The sequence below is a fragment of the Saccopteryx bilineata genome, chromosome 7 (assembly GCF_036850765.1).
Source record: "Saccopteryx bilineata isolate mSacBil1 chromosome 7, mSacBil1_pri_phased_curated, whole genome shotgun sequence".
Classification (NCBI taxonomy): Eukaryota; Metazoa; Chordata; class Mammalia; order Chiroptera; family Emballonuridae; genus Saccopteryx; species Saccopteryx bilineata.
In genome coordinates, this window is record NC_089496.1 from 13491458 (window position 1) to 13519347 (window position 27890).

General features: G+C 40.5%; 1 protein-coding gene across 4 annotated transcripts in view; it reads right to left on the bottom strand.

The window, feature by feature from the left end:
- CCDC146 (coiled-coil domain containing 146) overlaps nucleotides 1-27890 on the bottom strand; it is a 198095-nt gene that overhangs the window by 136013 nt on the left and 34192 nt on the right. For all 4 annotated transcript variants that reach the window (XM_066238450.1, XM_066238451.1, XM_066238449.1 and 1 more), the window contains exon 2: nucleotides 21003-21172. In XM_066238450.1, coding sequence (XP_066094547.1) covers nucleotides 21003-21161 — 159 coding nt within the window. In that variant the 5' untranslated portion in view covers nucleotides 21162-21172. The remainder of the gene's footprint in view (nucleotides 1-21002; nucleotides 21173-27890) is intronic.

Here is a 27890-nt window from a genome sequence, read left to right on the forward strand (position 1 = left end):
TCTTCAGCCTGGAGAGATGAGACCAGGGGGCCCTTTCCTGGAGTTTTGCAGCCATGGAGGTGGTGAGGAGAACCTTGGGATATACTATGCTGAGTGGCAGAGGTAAATTTGTAACAGAAGTTGGCAAAAAGGAGAAAGAGAGCTCTAAATTAGGAGTAGGTCCCAGCCTAAAATATGCATGGGGCATTGAGGCAGAATAAAGGAGACAAACAAAGCAGCAGAAAATAGGACTTTCAACACCCACAACAGAGATCTTCAAGGCATGAATAAAAACCCAAATATTTGGGCAAGACATAGTAAGTGGCCCTTGTGTCCATAAGAAATGAGATCAGTTTACCTGCTACTTGGAAGAAATACCCTAGGCTCATCCACAGTGATGTGAGATGGGGTCGATGGCTCTGGGTACCTTTAGCCTCCAATGGCAAATCCTAGCAGGCTGGGCAAGGTTAGGTCACAGGTGGCTGGAGCAGGGCTGGAAGAGACTGAACCCTCCCTTAGAGGAGTGAGAAGGCAGCCTACCTTCCAGTGTCCCTTTTTCCCACAGCAAAGGCATGTCCCTGGTGGGGGCCAAGAAGCCTGGCAGGCTTTAGCTCAATGACCTTTCTTTCCACTATTGAAGCAGGGCCCAGATGGAGTCCTATGAGGTCTCTTCGGGGCGCTGGAGTTTTTAAGGGTGGCCTCCAAGAGCTGGTATTTTACCTGATCTCTTTTGGGCTTTGTCTGCCTCTTGGTCATTATAGACCTTAAAAGCCATGCTCAAGAAGATCTCGAAGATCAAGATCTCACTGAGGGGTTTGAGGGTCCTCCATCCACCTATATAAACTTTTTTCATCTATCTGGAGCTATTTGGAAAAAGACAAAACAGTATTATTAGCTGGATCAAATAAAAGAGGGTAGAAGTTTGCAGGAGAAAGAGATTTGGCGTCTCCTGTACATCAGCAATCAAAAGAAAAGTTTTAAAGTAAAAAGCATGATAAGGTAGATTTGCAGGAGCTCCAGGATATGACTCCCCTTTTTAAATTTTGTTTTAAAATTGACCTTAAATATTTGCTGGGTACACTTTAATAATACCTTGACTTTAAAGATTGTAAGAAATACTTGTGATAGTAAATGCTTTTCCTACATATGTAGGAGTATTGTCAGTTTTAGTCAGTTTAGTAAGTCCAATAATAGAAAATGCATACAGACAATGAGCTGTAACATGCTTAGCAGCCTTTCCTGTTCTGGCAGAGGCTACTATGAATCCAGAATAAGTATGCACTGTAACGTGGACATAGGACTGTTTACCAAATGAAGGTATATGAGTAACATCCATTTGCAAAGATTGTCCTGGTAGGAGTCCTTGAGGGTTAACTCTTAATGAGGGGACAGACTGTAGCACAGAACACCTTAGACAGGATTAACAATCTGCTGTGCTGCTTCCTGAGAAAGTTGAAACTGTTTACGCAGGGCTGCAGCATTCTGGTGATGAACAGTATGAGACTGAATTGCTTTATCTGTCATGGTTGCTCCAATAATTTTCTTTTGAGTAGCTTGATCAACAAGGGCATTTCCTTGTGCCAAAGCTCCAGGGAGCATGGAATGAGCTCTAATATGTCCTATAAAACATGAAGGTCTATGTTGAGTATGAGTCTTTGAAAAAGGTGAAATTGCTGAAATAGTACCTCATCAGAAGTTGTCCCTAAGATAGCAGTCTCTATAGTGGAAACAACCATAAGTAAATATCTGCTGTCTGTATACAGATTAAAGGAGGAACATGGCAAATGCTGAAAAGCCATGATAATGGCAATCTATTCTTTGAGCTGATTTCAAGGTGACTGTTTTAGTATAAACTTGTCCATTGTTTATTAATCTGCTTTTCCTGTGCTGGACCCATCAGTAAAGACTGTAGGTGCTTCAGGAATGGGCTCATTAACAATTGTTTTAGGAAAGACAAATGTAGTAATTAATGAAAATTGAACTATTTTATCAGCTGGGTAGTGAGAATCAATTTGACCTGTAAAATTTGCAAAAGCAATTTGCCATTTAGTGGAAGTTTCCCAGAGCCATTGTTGTTGATCCTTTGAAAAAGGAACAACAATAATTTGAGGCTCAAAACCTATAAGCTGTAAGAGTTGCCTATGCCTCTTGATAATCAAGGAGGCGACAAGATCAAAATACGGCGATAAAACTTTCTTAGAAGTAACAGCTAAATGAATCTATTCAATAGGACCTAAAGCTTCCCACAATAGTCCCGTTGGAGTGTAACTCAGGGACAAATTAGTAAGGCAATTGATTTTTCAGGATTTATGTGTTTTAGTTGTGCTTGTTGCAAGGTTTTTTCTACAAGCTTTAAAGCTTGCTGTCCCGCAGCTATAAGTAGCTGAGGAGAAGCTGGTTCAGCCGAGCCTCTAAGAATATCAAAAAATGGCTTTAGTTCCCCAGTAGTTAATTTCAAGGAAGGTCTAAAGCCAATTAATATCTCCTAATAATTTCTGGAAATCGTTTAAAATTTGCAAATGATCTGTTCTGATTTCTAATTTTTGTGGCTGAATTTGTTGTCTCTCAATAATTTGTCCTAAATAAGAGAAAGGTAAAGATTGCTGTACCTTTTCAGGAGCTATATAAAGTCCTGATTCTTTCAAAGAATATTTTAGTTGTTGCAAAATTGTCAACACAGTGTCTTTATTTGGATGAGTAATAAGAATATCATTCATATAATGAAGTATGCATGCCTTAGGGTGCTGCCTTCATACTGGAGAGATAGCTTGAGCAACATATTTTTGGCACAAGGTAGGACTGTTAGCCACACCTTGAGGCAAAACTCTCCACTCGTATCATTCCATTGGAGCCTGGAAATTAAGTGAAGGGACACTGAATGCAAAATGCTTGTGATCATAAGGGCATAAAGGAATAGTAAAAAAGTAATCCTTCAAGTCAATAATTACAAGGTGAAAATTTCATGGGATGGCATTAGGAGAAGGGAGTCCTAGTTGGAGAGGACCCATAATTTCCATAGTCTTATTTATTGCTCTCAAATCTTGTAACAGCCTCCAGTTTCCTGATTTCTTTTTAATAACAAATATAGGCATATTCCATGGGCTATTGGAAGGTTCAATGTGCCTAAGCTGTAACTGCTCTTGTACCAATTGAGCAGCTGCCTTAAGTTTCACCTGAGAATGGGGCCATTGGTCTACTCATACAGAATTATCTGATTTCCAAGTAATTGGGTCTTCACAATGCATTATTGGGGTAGCAGGAGCTACCAAGGTCCCTATGCTAAATTTTGATATCCTAATCCATGCCTTCTGGTATTGGGTGCCACTTCTATGGGGGTGAGAATCCCCCACTGTTCTTTCCCTAGTCCCTTACTGCAGTGGTCCCCAACCTTTTTTGGGGCCATGGACCGGTTTAATGTCAGAAAATATTTTCACAGACCCACCTTTAGGGTGGGATAGATAAATGTATCATGTGACTGAGACAAGCGTCAAGAGTTAGTCTTAGATGGCTGTAACAGAGGGAATCTGGTCATTCTTTAAAAATAAAACATCGTTCAGACTTAAATATAATAATGTAAGTTATTTATTCTTTCTCTGCAGACCAGTACCAAATGGCCCACGGCCCAGTACTGGTCCGTGGCCCAGGGGTTGAGGACCACTGCCTTAGTGGGCAGAAATCCCTGATCAAGCATTTGAGTACTAACTAAACTATTAGGACTGACAAGCAATGCTCCCATATTTTTCAAAACATCTCTACACCACAAATTAACTGGCACTCCAGAGAGCACATAAGACTGAAAAAGTCTAGAATGACTTTCTTTATCTTCCCATTGTAAAAAACTAGAGCTTTGTTGAGGGGATTTACTCTGCCCTATACCTTGTAATTGTGTGGCTGCTGCATAAGTGGCCAGGAAGGAGGCCAATGTAGCTTAGCAATAACAGGTACATCAGCTCTAGCATCTAAAAGTCTTTTAAATTTATGCTTTTGTATTGTTTGTTCCATTTCAGGGCGTTCCTGACCTATTTTTTGAATCCAATAGGCAAAATCAGAGGAGCCAAATCCCCAATTTACTCAGGGTCCCTTTTGCAGGATGTGGCCTGAGAAGCAGAATTAGCATCCTTATACTATTCTTCTAACTGCCTGAAGCAGCTTGAGACAAATTCTTGAAATGGCCTTATTAGGGCTCTGCTTAATTTTGCTCAATTCCTTTGTTTTACCTACCTGAGTATAACTTTACAAGTAAACAAGACAATTTACGCACAAAAACACAAGTATAACATATAACTTTGATTAATCCTAGTACTTGAATTGCTATTTCAACAACACTCCTAACTCTGAAACCACCACACAATGTACTAACCAAATTAGTAAGTCTTAAGGATCTACGTTCTATTCTATTTAAATTTAAATGAGCGTTCCTTACAAGTTCTAAAATCATTTTATTTTTTCAACATTAGAGCCGGCATTTCAATTTTTGCATGCAAGAACTTAATTCAGGCCTAAAAAAGACACATTTTAGACAACATTAAACAAAGACTAAACAGAAACAAGAATTAGACAAACCAGAGAGAAACTCGAGATTTCAGAGCACTACCAGATTAGAAAGATGCCTGCCTGATTTTAGTCAGGGCATTTTCAGACAGAGGGACTGAAGGATGGGACTAAACAAAATCTCCCTGAGAAAATTTGCTCTCAGCAGCTGCATGAGAAATTTTGTAGTCAAATCTACCCAGAGGTCCCCTGCCTAAATTTCCAGGCAAAGAATAGGAAAGAAACAAAATAATAGTTCAGAGGATTGTTGCTAACACATTAAAGAAAATCAGACAATAACAGGAAAAGCTATAACTTAAATAGCTGAGTCTCCTAACCATTCTCAAATTCCATAGTTTCTGTAACTGGTGGCTCGGGAAGACCATGACAAGACTTTTCTTCTACCTCAATTTTAGCTGAGTGGCAGACCAAGCACCTGGAGAGAACTAGGAGCAGCCACACTGTCCCACATTCCTTAGCCCCCAAGCCGCAAAGTACAGGACCACCTGCCATTGTCTCCTCACACCACTGCCTTCTCATAACTTTACCTACTTGCTCCCCTGCAGCAGAACTAACCATTCCCTTCTTCAGGAACCAGGGGCACACCTCTTGAATATATTATAAAAAGCATTTTAGCTGCATAACTCTTCATACAAAAAGGTCCCCTACTTTTGACCCTAATTGTCCCATAATTTATTACTCTCAACTATATTTATTCACTGTGCACACTTGGGGAATTCTGTCACCTGCCTTTAGTTTAGTTTTCTCATACTAAGTCCCTGTTTGGGTGCCACTTGCAGCAGATCAGCATGGCTAGAAATTCTGGGTCTTGAGGAAGAACAGTGCAGAATTAAGAAAATAGACTCATCGAGAAAAGAGGATGGGATCAGTAGGCCTTTCCGATGCTGATGGCAAGATCAGAGAGAGAGAGCCCCTGCCCGTTTGCTTTATTATATAGCCATATGCAAATAAGGAAGTCCTTGATACAAAGTCACACATCTAAGGCAAAAACAGGAACTCTTTTAAGGCATAAACAGGAATCCCCCCACCATGCATAAGTGAAATCAACAAACATGTGAACAAACAAAGGGTGAGAGGAAGGGCATGTAAATTGCTTCCAGCAACTTAAGCAAGCAAGTGAAGTGGGCGCAAATACTCAGCTTCATAGCCGATATGGAGGCAGAGGGGGGAGAACTTAGCCTTCTGCTAAGCCTCGAATTTTGCCACTTGCAGTCTACCACACATGGGGTTTGAGGCAAGGGACAGCAACAAAAGGAAGAAAGAAAGCATGCATCAGATCAGAGTAAAGAGATTTGACTGTAAGGTCAAAGGTGATATTTAATCCTTATGTAGGGCAAGGAAAATGCAAATCTAAGTATCTGCAGTCTCCCCTGCCACCCACCTGTGCCAGGGCTGGGGGGGTCATGATAGGATGCTGGGTGGGAAGGAAAGCCGAAGGAACTCTGAAGACAAAAAATAAAGAAGAAAGAAAAAAAGTTCATGGACACAGACAACAGTGTGGTGGTTACTGGGGTGGTGGGGAGAGGGAGGAGGGTATGGGGATAAATGGGGGTGGACTATGACTTGACTTGGGGGTTGAACACACAATACGGTGTACAGAGATGTGTTGTAGAATTGGGCACCTGAAACCTTTATAATTGTGTTAACTAGTATCACCCCAATAAAATTCAAATAAAAAATAATGAAATAGTCAAAGATATCAAGGAGAAGATGGATGGAAATACAGAGGGGGAAAACCACCCTGAGGGTGAGAAGAAAACTTTGCAGAGGAGTTTTTAAACAAGGGATAGAAGGGGGTATAGGAGAGGCCTCTGCTGTGATGAGGAATTTGGGGAAGTTTGCTGTAGGCCGCACTGGGAACTCCCTCTCCTATTCCTGAAAGAAACTTCAGCCCAGTCACACTGCTTTTCAAGGCGTCCTGGGGGCAGGTCTGGGTCTTGGCCATGCTGAGATGGGTTTGAAAGTAGGAGGAAGAGGGCTAACTTATATCAGTCCAGAAACGACCTGGACAGAGCATGGGTTTCCCCCAGTGTGCTCAGGGGGCTTTGGGCCGTGGTGCTGCTGGTGACAGTAGATGAGAAGGGGAGAGAACAGGGATCTTCACCTCTGCACCCTCACCTCTACATCTGCCACACCCAGTGATGGGATTCAGCTGGTTCGCACCAGTTCAGCGGAACTGATACTTAATTTTTTGTTGAGTTTGATGAACTGGTTGTTAAAATGGCACTAGTAAATCAAAGTTCTCTTTAAGGTAGGTGCCTGAGCAGTCACCCAATGTGGAAATGACAAATCCTTACTCTTTTTTAACATTCATCTGTGAACAGCTTATTCTAAGCGTCCATAGTAATATTCATTCTATCCATAGGTAAAGAAATGAGATCATACTCCTACAGTGAAAAGATGGCTAAGAATAAAACACACAGCCAATCATGCTCAAATAAAAACGAAAAAGATTGCAAATGAGGACGCCAATCAAGAAGCAATATGGCCTGACCAAGGAGGTGGCACAGTGGATAAAGCATCATCCTGGGATGCTGAGGACCTAGGTTCGAAACCTGAGGTCGCTGGCTTGAGCACGGGCTCACCAGCTTGAGCACAGGATCACCAGCTTGAGCACAGGATCACCAGCTTGACCCTGCGATCATACACATGACCCCATAGTCACTGGCTTGAAGCCCAAGGTCGCTGGCTTGAGCAAGGGGTCACTGGCTCAGCTGAAGCCCCCCGGGTCAAGGCACATATGAGAAAGTAAACAATGAACAACTAAGGTGCCACAACAACAAGTTGGATGATTCTCACCTCTCTCCCGTTCTGTCTGTCCTGCCCGTCCCTCTGTCTCTCTCTCTTTCTGTCTCTCTCTCAAAAATAGAAACAATATGAAAATAACAGTTTTATTATTCTTTGTCAGGTATTATTTAATATGTTTTCATTAATAATTTAAAACTTATAATCTAGTTTTGTGTACCTCTTTTATTGTTCTTATTTAAGTATTAAGAGCATGAAATAATAAATTACCTTTCAGTATATTGTTTTCTTATATTTAAAATGGTCATTAGGGCAGAGAACTGGTTGTTAAACTATCTGAATATCACTACTGGCTACATCCAAATCTGTTTTACATATTGTGCTTCAGTGTATGATTTCCAGTGGAAAAATGGTGAATGTATTGTAGTTTAAAAAGAGTGTGAAAACCACTATGGTAGACAGGGAGGCCTGTCACACCTGAAAGATCAGAAGCTGAGAAATGTCCTATTAGTGTAAAGTGAGGCTCAGAAAGTTCTATGACTTGCCGAGAGCTGCACAGAAGCTGGTACCTGCAGAGCAAGAGCCAAGACCCACTTTGACTGAGCCACTCCCCTGCACACCAGCCAGCCAGAGACTTTTTTCTTTTCAAACTATTAAGATTTAAGATATTTTGAGCCTGTCTATTCTTTTTTTAAATTAATTTTAATGGGGTGACATTGATAAATCAGGGTGTATATGTTCAGAGAAAACATCTCTAGGTTATTTTGACATTTGATTGTGCTGCATTCCCATCACCCAAAGTCCAGTTGTCTTCTGTCACCTTCTAACTGGTTTTCTTTGTGCCCTTCCCCACCCCCAACCCCCTCCCTCTCCTTCCCCCCACTCCGTAACCCCCACACTCTTGTCCATGTCTCTGAGTCTCATTTTTATGACCCACCTATAATATATGAAATCATACAGTTCTTAGTTTTTTGATTTATTATACTTATTTTGCTCAGCATAATGTTATCAAGGTCCATTCATGTTGTAAATGATCCGATGTCATCATTTCTTATGGCTGAGTAGTATTCCATAGTATATATGTACCAAAGCATTTTAATCCACTCATCCACTGATGACACTTGGGCTGTTTCCAGATCTTCGCTATTGTGAACAATGCTGCCATAAACATGGGTGTGCATTTCTTCTTTTCAAACAGTGCTATGGTGTTCTTGGGGTATATTCCTAAAAGTGGAATAGCTGGGTCAAAAGGCAGTTCGATTTTTAATTTTTTGAGGAATCTCCATACTGTTTTCCACAGTGACTGCACCAGTCTGCATTCCCACCAGCAGTGCAGGAGGGTTCCCTTTTCTCCACATCCTTGCCAGCACTTATTCTGTGTTGTTTTGTTGATGAGCGCCATTCTGACTGGTGTGAGATGATATCTCATTGTGGTTTTAATTTGCAGTTCTCTAATTATTAGTGGTGTTGAGCATTTTTTCATCTGCCTATTGGCCATCTGTATGTCCTCTTTGGAGAAGTATCTATTCATTTCTTTCACTCATTTTTTGATTGGATTGTTTGTCTTCCTGGTATTGAGTTTTACAAGTTCTTTATAAATTTTGGTTATTAACCACTTATCAGATGTATTGTCAAATATATTCTCCCATTGTGTAGTTTGTCTTTTTATTCTGTTCTTGTTGTCTTTAGCTGTGCAAAAGCTTTTTAGTTTGATATAGTCCCATTTGTTTATCCTGTCTTTTGTTTCATTTGCCCATGGAGATAAATCGGCAAATATATTGCTGCGAGAGATGTCAGAGAGCTTACTGCCTATGTTTTCTTCTAAGATGCTTATGGTTTTATGGCTTAAAATTTTTTTATTAAGTGAGAGGCAGGGAGGCAGATATACCAACTCTCGCATGCTCCCCAACTAGGATCCACCTGACAAATCCCCTACCCAGTGATGCTCTGCCCATCTGGGGCCACTGCTCCATTGCTCAGCAACCGAGCTATTTTAACACCTGAAGCAAGGCCATGGAGCCATCCTCAATGTCCGGGGCCAACTTGCTTGAACCATTTGAGCCACTGCTGTATGAGGAGGAGGAGGAGAGAGAGAGAGAGAGAGAAAGAGAGAGAGAGAGAAGGGGGAAGGCAAGGGGTGGGGAAGCAGATGGTCACTTCTCTGGTGTGCCCTGACTGGAATCAAACCCGGGACTTCCACGTGCTGGAAGTCCATCGCTGAGTCAACCAGCCAGGGTGAGCCTGTCCATTCTTAGACATAGTCTTTACAGGCAGCAGTAATCCTGTCTTCTTAATTTGAGGTCTGATGTTTAGTAATTCATGTACCCCCTTACTTCATAACTCTGATGCCACCCAGAGATGCCTGCCGGCCTCCATCCATGTCTGTATATTCTGGAAATATGTAAAGAACATTTGCCTCAGAAGGTAGCAGATTTGCATTAAATTCTAAGCTTGGTTCTAGCACCTTCTTTCTGCTTCCCCTTGCACCACAGACATGCCAGTGGAACAAAGGTTAAATGTGATAACTCAAACTAGCAATGCACTAGGAGAAAACAGGAAACAAATTTATCACCTCATAGTAATAGCAAAGGTCTTCATAAGTGTGACACAAAATTCTGAAGCTATAAAAGAAAAGCACACAAAAAATCAATTTTCACATGGAGAAAAAACTCAAATGAAATCCAACAAAGATTTTTGCAATGCATATTAGACACAAAGTCCTACTTTCTAAATGTATAAAGAGTTTCTAAGAACCTACAAGTAAAAACTACACATAGAAAAATGGAAAAAAAGATATAGATAGAATTCACAAAAAAGGAAGTACAATGGATCTTTGTATTAACCACGCTTTCCGCTTCTGTCAGGCTGGTGGTTCAGCACTTGCCCTACGTGCGTATGCTGGATACACCTTGTTCTGGACAGCCTGATAATATGTCTGAGTCACTCTGCCCTGCTTCCTGCTTCCTCGTTGGTGCCTCCACACACCCCACCATTGAGCAGAGTCCTCCTCCAGGGCTATACTTTTCAAATACAAACCAACCAGTCCAGAGTCCACACTCTTCAAGCATCTCCCTTATAAGTTTCTCACACTCAGGCCACTATACACTTGACTTAATCACCCCAATGGCAGGTACCAAATAACTAGAGACATCTCTTATGCTCCAGAGCCAACTGAGATTATTCAAAACAGCCAATCCTAAATCTGCTTCCCTGCTTCTCATGTCTTCCCCAGGAACTGCAGTAAAGGTTCTTGCCTACAATTCCTCCCTCTCCCTCTGCTTCCTGACTGATCTGGTGCCTCGCCATATTGACCCTGTGACATGCATGCCCCTTTCTTTTCGGAACTGTAACGAATAGTCATTTCAATGGCACTTACCTCCTAATCTGGACTTCCTTTGTCTCACATTTTCTACTACTACACTATGTTTTAACACAGTCCTAAACATGTGAAAAGAAGCTCTATCCACTCATTTTAAGATAAATGTAAATAAAGACTATGATGAGATATATTCCCCCCTATTAGAGGGACAAAGATAAAGAAGATACCACATAGTGCTGGTATGAGTAGAGAGACATTTATTTATTGTTGGTGAACATAAATTACACCTCTATGGATAGCACCTTGGTAATAAAAACAAAATGTCAAAATGCACAAACTCATAACACGACAATTCCCCTTCTGGGTATGCATTGAAAAGAATTGAAAGTAGGATTTCAAAGAGATATTTGTACAACATGCTCATGGTATTATTATTTATAATAGCCAAGAGGTGACAGTAACACAAGTGTCCATTGAAAGCTGAATGGATAGTCAAACTTTGGTATGTACATCTGATGGAATATTATTCAGCCTTAACAAGGAAGGAGATCCTATCATGTGCTACAATGTGTAGGAACCTTGAAGATATTTGGTAAGTAAAATCAGCCAGCTACAAAATGACAAATACTGTAAGATTACACTTATATGACGTATCTAGGGTAATTAAATTCAGAGAAACAGAAAGCAGAATGGTGGTTGCCAGAGAGCGGGGGAGGGGGAAAGGGGAAGTTGTTTAACGGGGATAGAGTTTCAGTGTTGCAAGATAACTATGTATAAGAAAAGCAAGTGTGTATATTATACCACCACTTGCTGGTTTGTGCATTGACTCCTACAGGCTGGGCAGGAGAACTGTGAATCATAGAATGGGGTGGGAAGCTAATTTACTTTTACACCATGCACCTTTTGAATTTTTTGCCATGGCATAAATGTATGCATTTTATGTATTAAAAATAGTTAAAAATAAAAATAAGAAACTAACCTTGTGGCTGAAAAAACATTACCTGGCTCTCTGATACTGTTTATTTACTTCCTAGTCTGGTGTGTACCTCACTACTTGACCACTGAGATCCTGATCTTGCTTGCCTAATGAAAATTATGATTGCCTTTTTCTAGTTGAATTTCCTGGCATTCACTACTGCTGACTCATTTCCTGATGCCACCTGTAAATCCAGTTACTAAATAGCCAAATTCCTAATCCTACTCCATTCTGCTTTATTCCCCAAGGAATCTGCCCACCAGATAAGAGCACTCTCTTCTCATCCACCTATATATAATAGATTTTAATCTATAAGCTTCCATCTTTAGTACCTAATATATTCCACATATGGATGTTTTGGTCAACAATGAGCCACATATACGATGGTGGTCATATAGATTAGAATGGAGCTGAAAAATTCCTATCACCTAGTGACTTTGTGGCTGCTGTGATGTGGAACAACATATTACTATTTTGTGTGGGTCCAGTCCAGTGATAGTAGTGCTATGGGTGAGAAATGCCTGGGGCACTCCTCTGGCCCTGGTGAGCATCCTGCGGACATATCCCCTTTCTAAACCAGTGCTGCAACTGTGGGTTTATTATGATCACAAAAAGCATGTCAGCAATAACCATTAGAAAACTTTGAAAAAAAAAGTTATTACTTACAGGCCCTGGAGTATTCAAGGCACGCAGGGGGCACATAGTGAGGTCATGGTGGGGAGAACACAGGCTTGGGGTCTGCTATTATTGGGGTTGAGGGTGCAGGCCTAGGGTTTCACGGGCTCACCTTGTATTGGTGAATTTAAAAAGAGAGTGAAATTTGAAGTGTGAGAAGGGGGGTTGGGATTAGCTTAAATGGTCAGTTATCTAAATCGACCAAGATCTCCAAAATAAAGGAACCTCGGGGTGAGGAGTAGCGGGGGACATGGAGGAGATCATTTGTCTCTTTAGTGTGTGGCTGGCAACGTGTTTATTGGAGAGATAGCCTTGGCTGAAGTAGATGCCTCCGCAAATCAGGCACTTGCATTACAGAAAGAAAAGCCAACTGTTGGGGCCTATGCTACAATTGCTCACACGTCTGTGGTGCTGGTGTGAGCAAACCTATTATGCTGCCAGTTATACAACGTACAGCACATACAATTACCGCAGTAGGCTGTACCATCTAGGTTTGTGTAAGTACACTCTATATGACATTTGCACAATGAGGAAATCCCCTAACAACGCCTCTCAGAATTTATACCTGTCTGGTGCATGACTAGTTCTTGGGTTACTAAAGCTTTTATGTCTCACAAGATGCACGTTCTCTACTGAGAGCCACGAGCTTTCAAAAGCCAACATACTTTCTCTCTCAGGTTCTTTCTCAAAAGAATTAAATATCATTAATTAGTTTTCCTAACCCTTATTTTTAAGAGCAGCATCTGCTGAGCAACTACTTAAAAAAAAGAAACAGCATCGGATTTTAAATTATTTTTAATATTTAATCAACTTGCTACAACAGTAGCTAAAGAAGCAATGAACTTTGTTAAATAAAATTAAAAATAAAGGCTCCAGAGTGCACACACACACATAACTAGGTTCTCATTATGTCAGTAAGGGAATTAAAAAATAGAAAAGGAAATCGAAGAGAATTAACCATACAGGAAGGGGCAGATGAGCCGCTAGGGTTAGCACGCAGCCGCACATCCTCTGGTTATTAGCCCGAGTCTGGCATGTGGTCAAGGCTCAGTAAAGATGATCACAGTGAGTAAAAGAAGACAATCCCCAGACAGGAGGCAGAGGGACTGTCAATTCTCTGTCCCTGATTTTCAAAACTCTTCTGACTCATGCTTGCTACCGGTGAGAGCCTGTTCAGATAGCAGAGTTTTTCTGACAATACCCCAGATTTCTGACAAGATTCAATCTTCGTTATTTTTTTTTCTTTTATTTTGAATGTGCCAAGTATAATGATACCCTAACAGGGGACTTTCTTTTCTCTTACTGTGAACAAGTTTACAGATTGAATTTAGGGGTGTTAATCTACTTTGCAAAGTGGGATATGACTTGTATTCTTGCAATTCTAATGTAAATCTTTGTTCTTTGTAAATAGATATGAGCCATGTCAACAGCCCAATGTTTCAGTGCATTCCAGGCATGTCCCAGGGTTTTCTTCCACACTGGAAAGATTTTGATATCTCCACCTCACCGTCAGAGTTACAAAACAAAACAAAACAAAACAAAAAACCTTTATGAGAAAATGAAACCTATCTGTATTGTTTAGTAAATCATCAGTCTGTTTAAAGTTTCTTGACAGTTAAACAAAATTCTTGCAAGGCTGTCTGGATGTGTGAAGGAAAAGTGAAAACATGCCAACAATAGCAAGGCTTGCAGAAGAAGTTTAAAAAGAAATTTAGTGGCTTTTTTCTAACGCATATCCTCTAAGTACAGCTATTAGCAAGGTGTGATAACCAAGAGAAGGACAGAGAGACCAGGAGAAATATTTAAATAGAGTGTTAAATATTTATCACATTTTTTTCTTTTAATATACAGTTTATTTAAAATATCACTCTGTAAAAGCCTAAAATAGCAGTGTTCAGATGTGTGAAGGCCAAGTGAAGACGGTCAGGGAGCCATGCACTAAGAGGAAAGGCGGCAGGCCGGTTCCACGCCGGCTCTGCCTCTGCCCGGCTGGCCACCTGGGCAGCCTCCACTTTCAGAACTTTCAGGATAAAAATAATAATGTCTCAAGCCTCTACTCCCTATGGAATCATTGTGAAAATCAAATTACATACCTGAGACTACACTGACCGTAAGCTGGTTAAAGATGGGGAGCTTACGTTTTCATTTTACTAGTTACTTGATTAATAAATTCATGTAGAAAAGAAATAGAAAACTTTTTAATTAGTTAAAAAAACACTTTAAATTTCATTATGGATTATCTCAAGAAACTCATCAGTAACTGTATAGAAGGTACAACCTCTTATACAGGAAATTTTAATAACATCAGAAAATCAATATTTTCAGTAGTTAATCTAAAATTTGTATTAGCCTGACCAGTAGTGGTTCAGCATTCCTGACCGGAATGCTGAGGTCGCTGGTTTGAAACCCTGAGGTCACCGGCTCTGAGTGCAGGCTCACTGGCTTGAGCAGAGGATTGTCCTCAGGATCCCAAAGGCTGCCAGCTTGAGCCTAAAGCTTGCTGCCAGGAAAAGCCCAAGTCACTGGCTCGAGCTAGGGACACTGGCTTGGCTTGAGCCCAAGATCCAATCCCTGGTCAAGGCACATACGAGAATCAATCAATACACAACTAAAATGAAAGCATCTGTGAGTTGATGTTTCTCATTCTCTTTCTTTCCTCTCTCCCTGCCTGTCTCTCTCTCTCTAAAAAAAAAAAAAAAAGTGTTAAAATTTTTATTAATAATTCCAAAATATATTTAATCTGTTACCAACTTTAAAAGAACAAAATGTATAAAAAAATAAAGTATCTTTTGAACATCCCAGTAAAAGGCATAATTTTAAAAGCAGGGAATTAGTAAAGGGTGGTGACATCCTTTTATAAATACACAGTAGTGTTTTTATATATAAAAACTGTGCTGTTAAATATACATAAGAAACAATATGCAATTTCTTCAGAAAGCAATCTGAATACTATCAAGAACATGTTATCACTACATCTCCAGCCAGGACTTCCCTGGTGAACTGGAGAGCCACATATTAGACATTTCCTTCAGACCGGTTGCTTCTTCTGAATTTCTTCTGTCACTTGTAGTACCGTAATTCAACCACTTTCTGGGATCAGAAATCTAGCATCAGTTTAGATTTTTTTGTCCCCCTCATGCCCGTCCCATTCATTTAGACACTAACTCCAGCATTTTATACTTCTGTAATATCTCTCCTCTGTGTATTCTATCCTTTTTTCCATTGGCAACCCTTGGTTCCGTCTCTCTCCATATCTTATCTCAATTACTGAAATGGAATTGTAATTGGTGACATAGCGGGAATGCAAATGAGACAAATTTACTAGATATCTAAGCCAGAGCCAACTGATAGCATACAGGAGAACTGGGCCTGGAGGAGAATGATGCATTGAGTTTTGAACATGTTTAGTAACCTGAGTCATCCAGTGCAGGTATTCCAAATGTGTGCAATGTATGGGTGCGGGCAAAGTTCGAGGATAAAAGGTAGGTTCACCGTGGGTGCCATGGATGTGGGTGAACCACCTCCTCTCATGTCCTACTGCCTCCAAACACTTGTTTCCAGATCATCTCAATCTACAGTGAAATATCAAAAGATATTGCAAAGAGATATTTAAATCGCACAACAACAAAGAGAACATAGGAGGAGAATTAGGATTGAGAGAAGAATGATAAATTCAGTTCTGAACATGTTGGTTATAGCCATATGTAAAAAATCACCAAGCTATATACTGAATATTTGGGGCTTTACTGTATATATATGATACACAAAATTTTGTTTTACATAAATGTAAAACAGACAAGGATCAAATTTCCAATAGCACAAGAAAAGCCTATGAAGGGCCAGGCCTCAGAGTTGGCAGCAGTGGCAGAGTTGGGGAGTAGTATCCACCATTAACGCACCCAGTCCAGGAATGGGAATTATATGGCTTATAATATAAGCCATATAATTCCCAAGCATTACTATGAACATTCATCCTGAAGTAAAAACTTAACACAGTGTAGTTCTGCCTTGTTAGAATATCATAATATCAGTGGAGAATTCTAAATTTTCTATGAGAAATATGATAAGTTCCTCAGAGGACTAAGAATGGAGCAAGACTCTAAAAGGTTAGAAAGAGACACAGGCTTAACAAAGCGTGGCCTATAAAAGCATTTTATTTGATTTTTCAGTTTAAATGGCACACTCAAATGTGATGAGACTGGGAGGATCTGTGGATATCCATGACCTTGTAAAATGCTTTGCAAGTATGTGCCAGGTTCCTAGGCTTCTGAATAGGTGAGAATTGCTAAGGGAACAACCTAAACAGAAGATCATGAGGGTCTAAGTCAGGGGTTGGGAACCTATGGCTCGTGAGCCAGATGTGGCTCTTTTGATGGCTGCATCTGGCTCGCAGACAAATCTTTAATAAAAAAAATAACGTTAAAAATATAAAACATTCTCATGTATTACATTTCCTACCGCTCATGTTCATGGTTGTGGGTGGCTGGAGCCAATCACAGCTATCCTCTGGAACAACACCAAATTTTTATTGGATAATGTGTAATGTATGCGGGTCTTTGTATGGCTCTCACAGAATTACATTTTAAAATAAACATGGGCGTTTATGGCTCTCTCAGCCAAAAAGGTTCCTGACCCCTGGTCTAAGTGAATTATTAGATTGCAAATATAGTTTGGGCAAAAACTGCAGAGTGCCATGAATGCCATATTGAACACAGTCTGTAGGAAATGTTAGATGGGATCATGACATCCATGTTTTGCCTCTCAGGAGTGCTGGGCCAATTGTGCAGCTAACAATAGTAACAATAAATGTCACAAGTAGTTTCTGGTTCTTTCCATGTGATGCTAAGCATCTGGACCTTCGGGAGTGAATTCTGACTGTTTTCTCTCAGTTGCCATCTGAACTCCTGCTATTCTGCAGATACACTTTCTGTTTATACAACCAAAGGGGGATAGCTTGTACAAAGTAGGTTAAATTTTTTGTAAGATTTATAAATCTTGCCTGACCTGTGGTGGTGCAGTGGATAAAGCGTTGACTTGAAATGCCGAGGTCTCTGGTTCAAAACCCGGGCTTGCTGGGTCAAAGTACACATGCGAAGCAACTACCACGAGTTGATGCTTCTGGCTCCTTCCCCTCCCTCCCTCCCTCTCTCTCTCTCTCTTTCTCAAAATCAATAAATAAAATCTTTAAAAAAAAGAATTATAAATCTTGGAGAATGTTAAAAGAATTAGAATATAAAGTTAGAGATGCCAAAAGGAGCAACGTCAGTGGTATTTTTAATGGAAATAAAGTTTTCGGAAGCCAATAATTTATTCTGTAAGATTTTGCTGAGTGGAGGAACAGTTCATATGCAGTACAATGACTGATGTAATTATTTATTTACCATATTTACCCATGTATAAGACGCACCCTCTTTCAAAAATATGGGGTCTAAAAACTGGGTGCGTCTTATACAGTGGTTGTAGGTTTTTTTACTTGCATTTCCTGCTTTTTTGCACTTGTTTTTGCGCTTACTGTTGAAGACAGTGATTCATCATCAGACAGATGAGGACAAGCTAATAAATGGGAGTTTTGACAGTGACGAGAAGTTGTATGAATTTTATGATGAATAAAACTTGAGTTCAATAACTTTATGTAATATACTTTTTTTCAAATTTCAGGCCCCAAAATTAAAGTGTGTCTTATACATGGGAGGGTTCTTATACATAAAGAAACATGGCAATTTTACACTACTCAAAAGTGTAGGTAAGACAGTTCTTTGATGCTATAATCTAAGGCAGTGGTCCCCAACCCCTGGGCCGTGGACCTGTACCGGTCGTGGGCCATTTGGTACCGGTCCGCAGAGAAAGAATAAATAACAATGTAAGTTAAGTCTGAACGATGTTTTATTTTTAAAAAATGACCAGATTCCCTGTTACATCCATCTAAGATTCACTCTTGATGCTTGTCTCGGTCACGTGATACATTTATCCATCCTACCCTAAAGGCCGGTCCGTGAAAATATTTTCTGACACTAAACCGGCCCAAAAAAGGTTGGGGACCACTGATCTAAGATATCCACTTTATCAGGGGTTGGTCACATTTAAGAATTAATAACTATAATTCATATATACATTAATTAGTATAATTTGAGGGTCTCTTGAAATATTTAATAAATTGTTACACTGAAGATTACAATGCAGGAGATGTCCTAAGTTCTTTGGCTTTACAAAACAAACCTTTCATGTTTCTTTAACTGTGGCTTAAAAAACTGGACTACAATTTTTATTGTTTAGCAGAAATGCAGAGCCCTGCTCACTTAAAAATATTAAGCTCGGAGATACAAATTTGTGGTTTTAAATATAGAAAGATTGATGTAGAAATAGATATAAACTTGTGTGAATAAATATAATCATGCATCTCTCTCATCCATCTCTTTCATGGTTCTGTCTGCTGAGAGAACTTAGAAGCAATGACAAACTAGCAGTAATGAACATAACCAGAATCACGATCTTAGGTTTTAAATATCATTCTCCACTAAAAGGAGCACGAGATTCTTCAAGAAATGGCTGATTCCAAGGTTGGAGCAAAGAAAATACAAGATTAGTCTGGAACATGTTCTTATGACATAAAATAAAGACATGCAGAAAGAATCATACGGGCACATCAGAAAGACAGGTGAACCTCTTTGAAGGGGTGTACACTGGCCAAATCTGGGACAATTAAAGTGCCAAAATGAGTCATGACAGTAATGGGTAATTCTTACCCATTGAATAGAGTAAGAACTCATAATCTACATAGGTAGATTAGGAAGATAAATAGACTAACAAACAGCTAGATAAAAAAAGAAAGTACTTCCTTGCTATAGGAAGCCAACTAATAAATGTAGAAGCAATGATGGAATTAGAAAATCACCATTTGGTAACCATAATAATAATAATTGACTTGGGCAAGAATCACTAAGAGATGTAAAACCAGTAGGTAAAAATTTTAGGAGGAATAGGAAATATAAATAGTCTCAGAGTATCTCCCCATAGGTGTTTATTAATTTCAAGCAGAAAAATAATAAATTTACAAAGGAGAAACCTAGAAGTTATCACCTTAACCAAGTGATCTAAGTTAACAACACCAGTAATGGCATACGTTGACATCATGTGCTCCTGATATTATATATCTAGAGATATAACAATATTACATACATTATATATACATACATATATATGTACTCAATAGTCATTGTGGTAATTGTTTAAAGTACTGTACAACAAAATATTTGGGGGGACAGATGTGGTTTTGCTTCTTGGTTTTGAATAAACTCTTTTTCCATTAAGACTTTTTAAGCTTATTTTTATTATGACTGTTTATTAAATTTTTATTATGACTGTTTATTAAATTTTATTATGACTGTTCAGTGACATTCACATAAAGTTAATAGTAGTCCAGAATTTAAGTGTCTTCTAACCCAGTGCTCCCCAACCTTTTTTGGGCCACGGACCGGTTTAATGTCAGAAAATATTTTCATAGACCGGCCTTTAGGGTGGGACAGATAAGTGTATCATGTGACCGAGACAAGCGTCAAGAGTGAGTCTTAGACAGGTGTAACAGAGGGAATCTGGTCATTTTTTAAAAATAAAACATCGTTCAGACTTAAATATAAATAAAACGGAAATAATGTAAGTTATTTATTCTTTCTCTGTAGACTAGTACCAAATGGCCCACGAACCAGTACCGGTCTGCAGCCCGGGGGTTGGGGACCACTGCTTTAAACCATATTCTAAAGTACAGCTCTCAAGCATAACATGGTAACAGTTGCATATATGGTCATTCAATACTTTTTAAAAAAATCCTCCTATATGAGTACTTTTTAAATGTTCATCCTTTAAAAAAATAAGACAATGAAAATATATATCATATTCCTCTTTTTGCTTCTCTGCTGATAGGAGACAGCAGGTTTCAGTGCTGTTACAGTGATTACATTTAGTTAGGCATTTGTATATTCATGCTTGCATTCAATGACAAGGTCTTTTATCTTCATTTTATGAAAGTAAATGTAGTATATTCAATAGTGAAATAAATCTCTTTTACTTCATTTACCAACCTATAAATGTACTTAACTGACTGCATGTATGCAAATATTTATTATGCTATAAAAGTATCAGAACCTACACTACTGCATTAGTACAGGAATACATGATAAGCTCTTAGAAGAGAAGGTAGAAACTATTTTATTTTATTTTATTTTTATTATTTTTTTTTGTATTTTTCTGAAGCCGGAAACGAGGAGAGACAGTCAGACTCCTGCATGCGCCCGACCGGGATCCACCCGGCACACCCACCAAGGGCGATGCTCTGCCCACCAGGGGGCGATGCTCTGCCCCTCCGGGGCGTCGTTCTGCCGCGACCAGAGCCACTCTAGCGCCTGGGGCAGAGGCCAAGGAGCCATCCCCAGCGCCCGGGCCATCCTTGCTCCAATGGAGCCTCGGCTGCGGGAGGGGAAGAGAAAGACAGAGAGGAAGGAGTGGGGGTGGTGGAGAAGCAAATGGGCACTTCTCCTATGTGCCCTGGCCGGGAATCGAACCCGGGTCCCCCGCACGCCAGGCCGACGCTCTACCGCTGAGCCAACCGGCCAGGGCAGAAACTATTTTATTTTAAAGTGCTTCAACTGTACATATTGCCTTCAGGTTATACGTAACATATTATTTTGAGAGTAGTTTCATACGACTTTTTAGGTAGACAATTTGGGTCTTACTATAGTAGTATATAAAGAGAGATAAATATACCTCATGCAAACAAATGAAAGCTGGGGTTGTAGATAAATCCACAAACTGCTCATCTCGGATATTAACTGTGGGCACGATGGCACAGATGGGGTCTTCTTGGTCCTTTTCCTCTTTCTCCTCTTCCTCTTCTTCTTCTGTGTCTGTGGTACTCTCTTTCATTTTTCACAATTCTAAAACAAAGTCATTCCATATTCAGCTATTTAGGGATATCTTCACTTACAATGTAAAATTAATGGAAAATAATAAAAGCAAACAAAACTCAACTGGTGTAAGCTATTTTCCAATGGAATTATTGGTCAGGAAAGTTAGTCATAATCATGCTATTATAGAAGCCTGCTTTGTTATAAAGATCTTCTCCATTGTTACACTCAAACCAATAATTCTAATTAAAAAGTAAATTGTTGTTGCATTAATTGGAAAATAATACATATAGCTAGAATGTAAGCTCCATGAGGGAAGAAACCTTATTTTGTTTACTGAGCATTGTAATAGGCACTCAATTACTATTTATTAATTGGGTAAATAAGTAAACCTTTATCGTTAAAATTCAATACGTAGTTAATTAAATTATTTTAAATGATGACATTTAAATTTTATTTATTTATTGATTGATTTTTAAAGAGAGAGGAAGGGAGACAGAGACAGGAACATCCATCTATCTGTTCCTGTACATGTCCTGACCAGGAATTGAACCAGCAACCTCTGTGCATCTGGACAATGCTTTATCCAACCAAGCTATCTGGCCAGGGCTCATATTATTTCTGGAATATAGAACCAACATCCTGTGGTGTCCCTATTGCCTGAGACATGCACCTGCACACCAGGCCACCAGGCTAATTGATCAACAGCCACACTGCCTACTATGGCCACAGCTCAGGCCTCTGCTTGTATGCACTGCCACCTGGCCTCTCTCCACTGTGCATGTGTATGCTCAGTTGTCCTGTCAGACTTCATTTACAAAGTATAAGTTCAAAATTAAAATTATTAAAAACATCAAGATGTTGTCACCAGAGCATTAAACTAAATGCAAGACCATTCTGAGAGCAGGTCCATATATGACTGTATAGGTCACACACCTATGAAGCCAGCCCTGTGCACTGGTCATTGATTTGCTCATGCATTTAAGTGAACACAGAGCAGTTACTAAAAGGGCCTCTGGCCTGGCCTGCAGGGTCTCTATTAGCCTACTTTGGAGGCATTGGGATGGCTGCCCTTCCAAGAGAGAGCTGGTAAGAGGCTTCCACTGCACAGGAGAATGCCAATTTAATCATTTGCTCTTTTCATCTCTGAAATATATGAATCTTTTTTTTTTTTTTGAAGTTGGAAATGGGGAGGCAGTCAGACAGACTCCTGTATGTGCCCGACCGGGATCCACCCGGCATGCCCACCAGGGGGTGATGCTCTGCCCATTCGGGGCATCGCTCTGGGCAATCAGAGCCATTCTAGTGCCTGAAGCAGAGGCCACAGAGCCACCCTCAGTGCCCGGGCAAACTTTTGCTCCAATGGAGCCTTGGCTGTGGGAGGGGAAGAGAGAGACAGAGAGGAAGGAGAGGGGGAGGGGTGGAGAAGCAGATGGGCGCTTCTCCTGTGTGCCCTGGCTGGGAATCGAACCCAGGACTCCTGCACGCCAGGCTGACGCTCTGCCACTGAGCTAACCGGCCAGGGCCTGAAATATATGAATCTTCATGCAACAGAATAATATACCAGCACTCTTCTCTTGCCAAAGAAGATAACTTCAACTGTCATAATTTTTTAAAGATTAAATTTATTGGGCTGACATTGGTTTATAACATCATGTGAATTTCAAATGTGCAGTGCTATAATACATCATCTGTATATTGCATTCAGTGCTTACTATTGAAAGTCTAGTCTCCATCCATCACCTTATGTTTGACCAACTGTCTTAATTTTAAGGTCCGGATCTTCTGTTCAACATGTATCATCTCTCAAATCTATATGTCTATCTTATCATACCAGCTGCTCCTTGGTCATAGGAATTCCTGTTTTGGTTGTTGTTGTTTTAATATGGAAAGCATATTCTATCATGTGGATCCAGAAGGTCTGGGAGGCTCTGACTCCTGAATTTATTAGTCACGTGACCACAGGCATATCATTTATTCATTGAGTCTCTTTCCTCCTCTCTAAAATGGGAGTAATAGTAACTAATTTTTCTGCTTCATAAAGAATGTATGGCAATAATTTTCAACCTTTCTCTCTCATGGCATACATAAACTAATGACTAAAATTCTGCAGCACATCAAAAAATGTGTATTTTTTTGCTGACCTGGCAAAAAGAATTGGTATAATTTTGATTCATTCACATCAGGTAGCTATTGTTGTGTTGGCTGTTGTCATTTTTTTAATTTGACAATGCAAGGGAAAAGAAGAAGTCAGTGCCCTGACTAAATAATCAGGTACTGTATGTTTTAAAAATTCTTGTGAGATACTGGTTGAAAATCACTGATATATGCAGATTAGATGTGATAATGCCTCTGGACTACTAGCTTCCAACTCTATTTTTCTTCTATAACTGTACATTACACATGCACTTGTTTTCCTCCTCTCACCACAAAACTACGTCATAGGTGGTAGCATGTATTTCTATCAGGAGGCACTAAATGTCAGGTTGTCTTAATGTGCTATTAATAGACATTGATATTTTCCTCCATTAATACACATATTTTTCAATGCCATAACACAGTTTTAAAAGAATCTATTATTATAAGGGCATCGTACATTTTACTTTTGTTAAGTAATCATAGTTTATTGTTTAAATCTTTAGGGAGAGGAAAATGGTTTGGTTATATATCTAGATTTATTTGTGTTTAATATGCTAAAATCTGTGTGTTCAATCATTTCATGATGTCAAATGTTAATGACTATCCCATAAAAATGTTTCCTTCAGAATGTTAGACCACACCTGTTATTTCAACTTTTCATTCAAGAAATATATATATAGGGGATTCCAAGATGGTGATGGAGTAGGAGGACATTTCAACTGCCACGTCCCAGGACCAAACTGGATTACAACTTAATTTAAGAACAATCATTTTGAAAAACCACCTTTGGACTAAACGAAGAGGAATCTATAACCAAGGATCACAGGAGAAGCCACACTGAGAGTGGTAGGAAGGGCGAAGATGTGGAAAGGGCTGTGCCGCTCCCAGGAGCAAGTTGTGGCTGAGGGTCTAGAGGGACTCTCACTGTGGCGGGGGGGGGGGCCTCCCTGAGAGGTGTGGGTCCTCAGCCCCAGGCCATGAGCCCCAGAGCCTAGAGAGGTGCCCACACAGTATTTGGAGGTGAAAAGAGCCAGGCATTCTGTCTGTGAGAAAGAGAAAGAGCTCTTGGTGATGCAGGCTCCATCTTAAAGGGCCTGCACAGAAAATCTCGTTCACAACCACTTACCCAGGGCTCCAGTGGAGGGAGAGATGAGAGGACTAGAGTTGCGTAAGGAAAGTGTAAAGTTGGAGGCCCAGGAAAGACACTGTGAGGAATGGCCACTGGAACCCCTGTGCTAAGTCGTTTTCCAATACTTCAGTCGCCATCTTTCCTGGGTGGAACAGTTTCCTCTAAGAAGCATCAGCCTGGGGAAAAGCAACTTCTCTCCCCTCAGGAGTCTCTTCTGCCCCAGTCATGAAGATTGGGTTGTGCTGAGAAGCCAGGAAGCAGGGGGCATGTCAGTGACTCAGTTTTCTGGTGTGGAGGCCAGAGCTTCCCCCAACATGCTCCAGAGACTAGAACTGGTGCTTCCACCTCACCAGAAACTCAGAAGAAACTGTCTGGAGTGCAGGCAGACCACACCTCTGGGTCTCAGAGGCCACACCCACCAGACTCCTGGGGCCACACCCTACTGACGTCTGAGAAAAAAGTCTGAACAGACTGATACCTGGAGCCAAGGGGTGGAGCCATAACCACCACCCTTCCTAATCCCTGAATAGCTTCAGGTTCTAGATTCTAGCAGAGGTGTTTTCAGTGGCCGATCCCAACAAGCAACCAGTAGAGAGAGGGTGCAGAAGGCGGAACTCAGGGAAACTCGGCCTTTTAAGTGGACTTTTCCCCAGGCCCAGTATGGTTAAAAGTCAGCCTATTCCTGCAGCTTGGTATTTCCATGAGGCCCCTGGGCCCAGCAAAGGCAGCCACAAACTCTGGATTGCTTGTAGCTCCAAGAAAGTTGCTGAGAGCCAGTCAAGGGCAGCGTCTCCCACTGGTCTGTGCCAGGTTCCTGCCAAGGAGGCCCAGGGCTGGCACATCCAGTGACCAGCTGTGGAGAGCATTGGTCCAGTGTCTCCTAAGGAAGGGCCCCTCACACCTGGTGAATGAGTTCTGCTCTCTGTGATCAGCATTGGCGCAATGACTCATGTGCATTGTATAGGGTGGAGCTTCAGAGTCAACCGGCCTGAGTGCTGGATATCCTACCCTGCTGGGTTATATTCCACAGGGGGAAGGTAGAGAGGTTTGGAGCATGGACATTTAAAATGTGGGTCCCTGTGAGCCTAGTGTTGGATCTGGTCAAGAGCCTTAGCCATTCTCTGGGGGGGGGGGGCACAGTCAGTCCCAGGAAAGGATTCTCTCAGTCTTCCTCCCTGAAACCAGGGTCTCACTAGCTGTAAGAAGTTCTGCAGAGAGGACTGTTGGCTCAACTTCAACCTGAACCTGCTACTCAACTTGTTGAGAAATAAAAGATGAGTAACCAGCAGAGGCTAAGGGATTAGGCTCTGGATTAGGGACCACATTCCCCATACTGAGCTCCTAACTAAGAGACCCATGAAGTAGGGGGTCCCACTGGCGTTGTATTCCCAACTTCAGCTTCCCTAACCCAACAATCTTGAAACCTGTAGAGGGGTTGGTTGAGTGAGGCCAGTCTGAGCCCACACTATGGTCTTTCTACAGAAAACACCGTGGGAAGACCAGGCAGCTGCAAGAGGAGGTGAAGCAGTTGAAAAGTGGAGACAAATCTTATGTAGCTTGGGGCTTTTATGGAGCTGCTTTCATCTCTAAGCAGAAAAATCTGATCCTTATACACAGGTTGGCCACTCCCACACTACTCAGGCACAGAAAATGCAGACACAAACAGCAAAAAGAACAGTATCTGCAGACAAGTAGCCCACAGTGGGTTACAAACAACAGCTGACTAACACAACTGGTAATGGGTGGCGAACAGCACCAACACTAGACTTGGCTAGCTACACAAGCAGCACACCCAAAGGAGTAGTCTACCAGGCACCAGAAACTGTGGAGAATAAATACACCTAACAGGACAGACATTGCACAGTGAGTAATACACATGATCCAGGTTGACCCTTAGAGCCAGCCAGCCTGAAGGAATAACCATACCAAAAAAGGGCCAACTACATTCAATACTCCCATACAATAGGAAGGAAAATAGTACCCACAAGAAGCATTCTTAGAACAAGAAAAACAGGTGGCCTGGAGGACAGTACTACAAAGCCCTCTTCCTCATAAAGACAACACAAAAATTTCAAAGTCTGACAGTGCTACCTAATACACAGACAAAACAGGCAGACAGAGAAACATGACCTAAATGAATCAACAAGAGAAATCTCCAGAAAAAGAGCTGAATGAGATGGAAATAACCAAAATACCAGATTCAGAGTTTAAAATACTGATTTTTAAGATGCTCAAGGATCTTAGAGTGACAATGGATGGACATAATGAGTGCCTAAATAGATAGCAAGCATAAAAAAGGACATTGAAATCATAAGAAAGAACCAGTCAGAAACGACAAACACAATATCAGAAATGAAGACTACACTAGAAGGAATCAACAACAGGCAGGATGAAGCCAATTGAGTCAGCGATTTAGAAAACAAAATAAACATAAGCACAGACGTAGAACAGCAAAAAGAAAACAGGCTCAAAAAGACTAACAAAACTCTAAGAGAGCTCTGTGAAGACATGAAGAGAAACAACATCCACATCAAAGGGGTTCCTGAAGGAGAAGAGAATGAACAAGGGATAGAGAATGTTTGAAGAAATCATAGCTGATTATTTCCCTAAACTGATGAAAGAAAAAGCCACACAAGTTCAAGAAGCACAGAGAGTCCCATTAAAAAGGAACCCAAGGAGGCCTACAGCAAAACACATCATAATTAAAGTGTCAAAGTTAAGAGACAAAGAAAAAATACTAAAAGCTGCAAGAGAAAAGCAGTTAATTACCTACAGAGGAGCCCCATAAGGATGACATCTGACTTCTCAACAAAAACACTTGAGGCCAGAAGGAATTGGCAAGAAATATTCAAAGTGATACAAAACAAAAACATGCAACCAAGGCTACTTTATCCAGCAAGGATATCGTTTAAAATTGAAGAGGAAATAAAAAGCTTCTCAGACAAACAAAAACTCAAGGAAATCATTACAAGCAAACCAGCACTGCCAGAAATGTTAAGGGACCTGCTGTAAAAAAGCAAAGGAAAAAAAAAAAGACATTGAGAAAAAGAGGATTGTAGATTTAAAGAATAAAATGGCTATAAATAAGTACATGTCAATAATAACCTTAAATGTAAATGGTTAAATGTTGAAATCAAAAGACATAAGGTAGCTGAATGGATAAGAAAACAGGACCCATACATACGATGACTATAAGAGACCCACCTCAGAACAAAATATACACATAGACTGAAAGTGAAGACATAAAAAAAAATTTTTCATGCAAATGGAAACAAAGAAACAAAAAGCTGAGGTAGCAATACTTATATCTGACAAAATGGCCTATAAAACAAAGGCTATATAGTAAGGGATAAATAAGGTCACTACAACCTGACCAGGCAGTGGCCCAGTGGATAGAGCATCGGACTGGGACATGGAGGACTCAGCTTTGAAACCCTGAGGTCTCCAGATTGACCACAAGCTCATTTGGTTTGAGCAAAG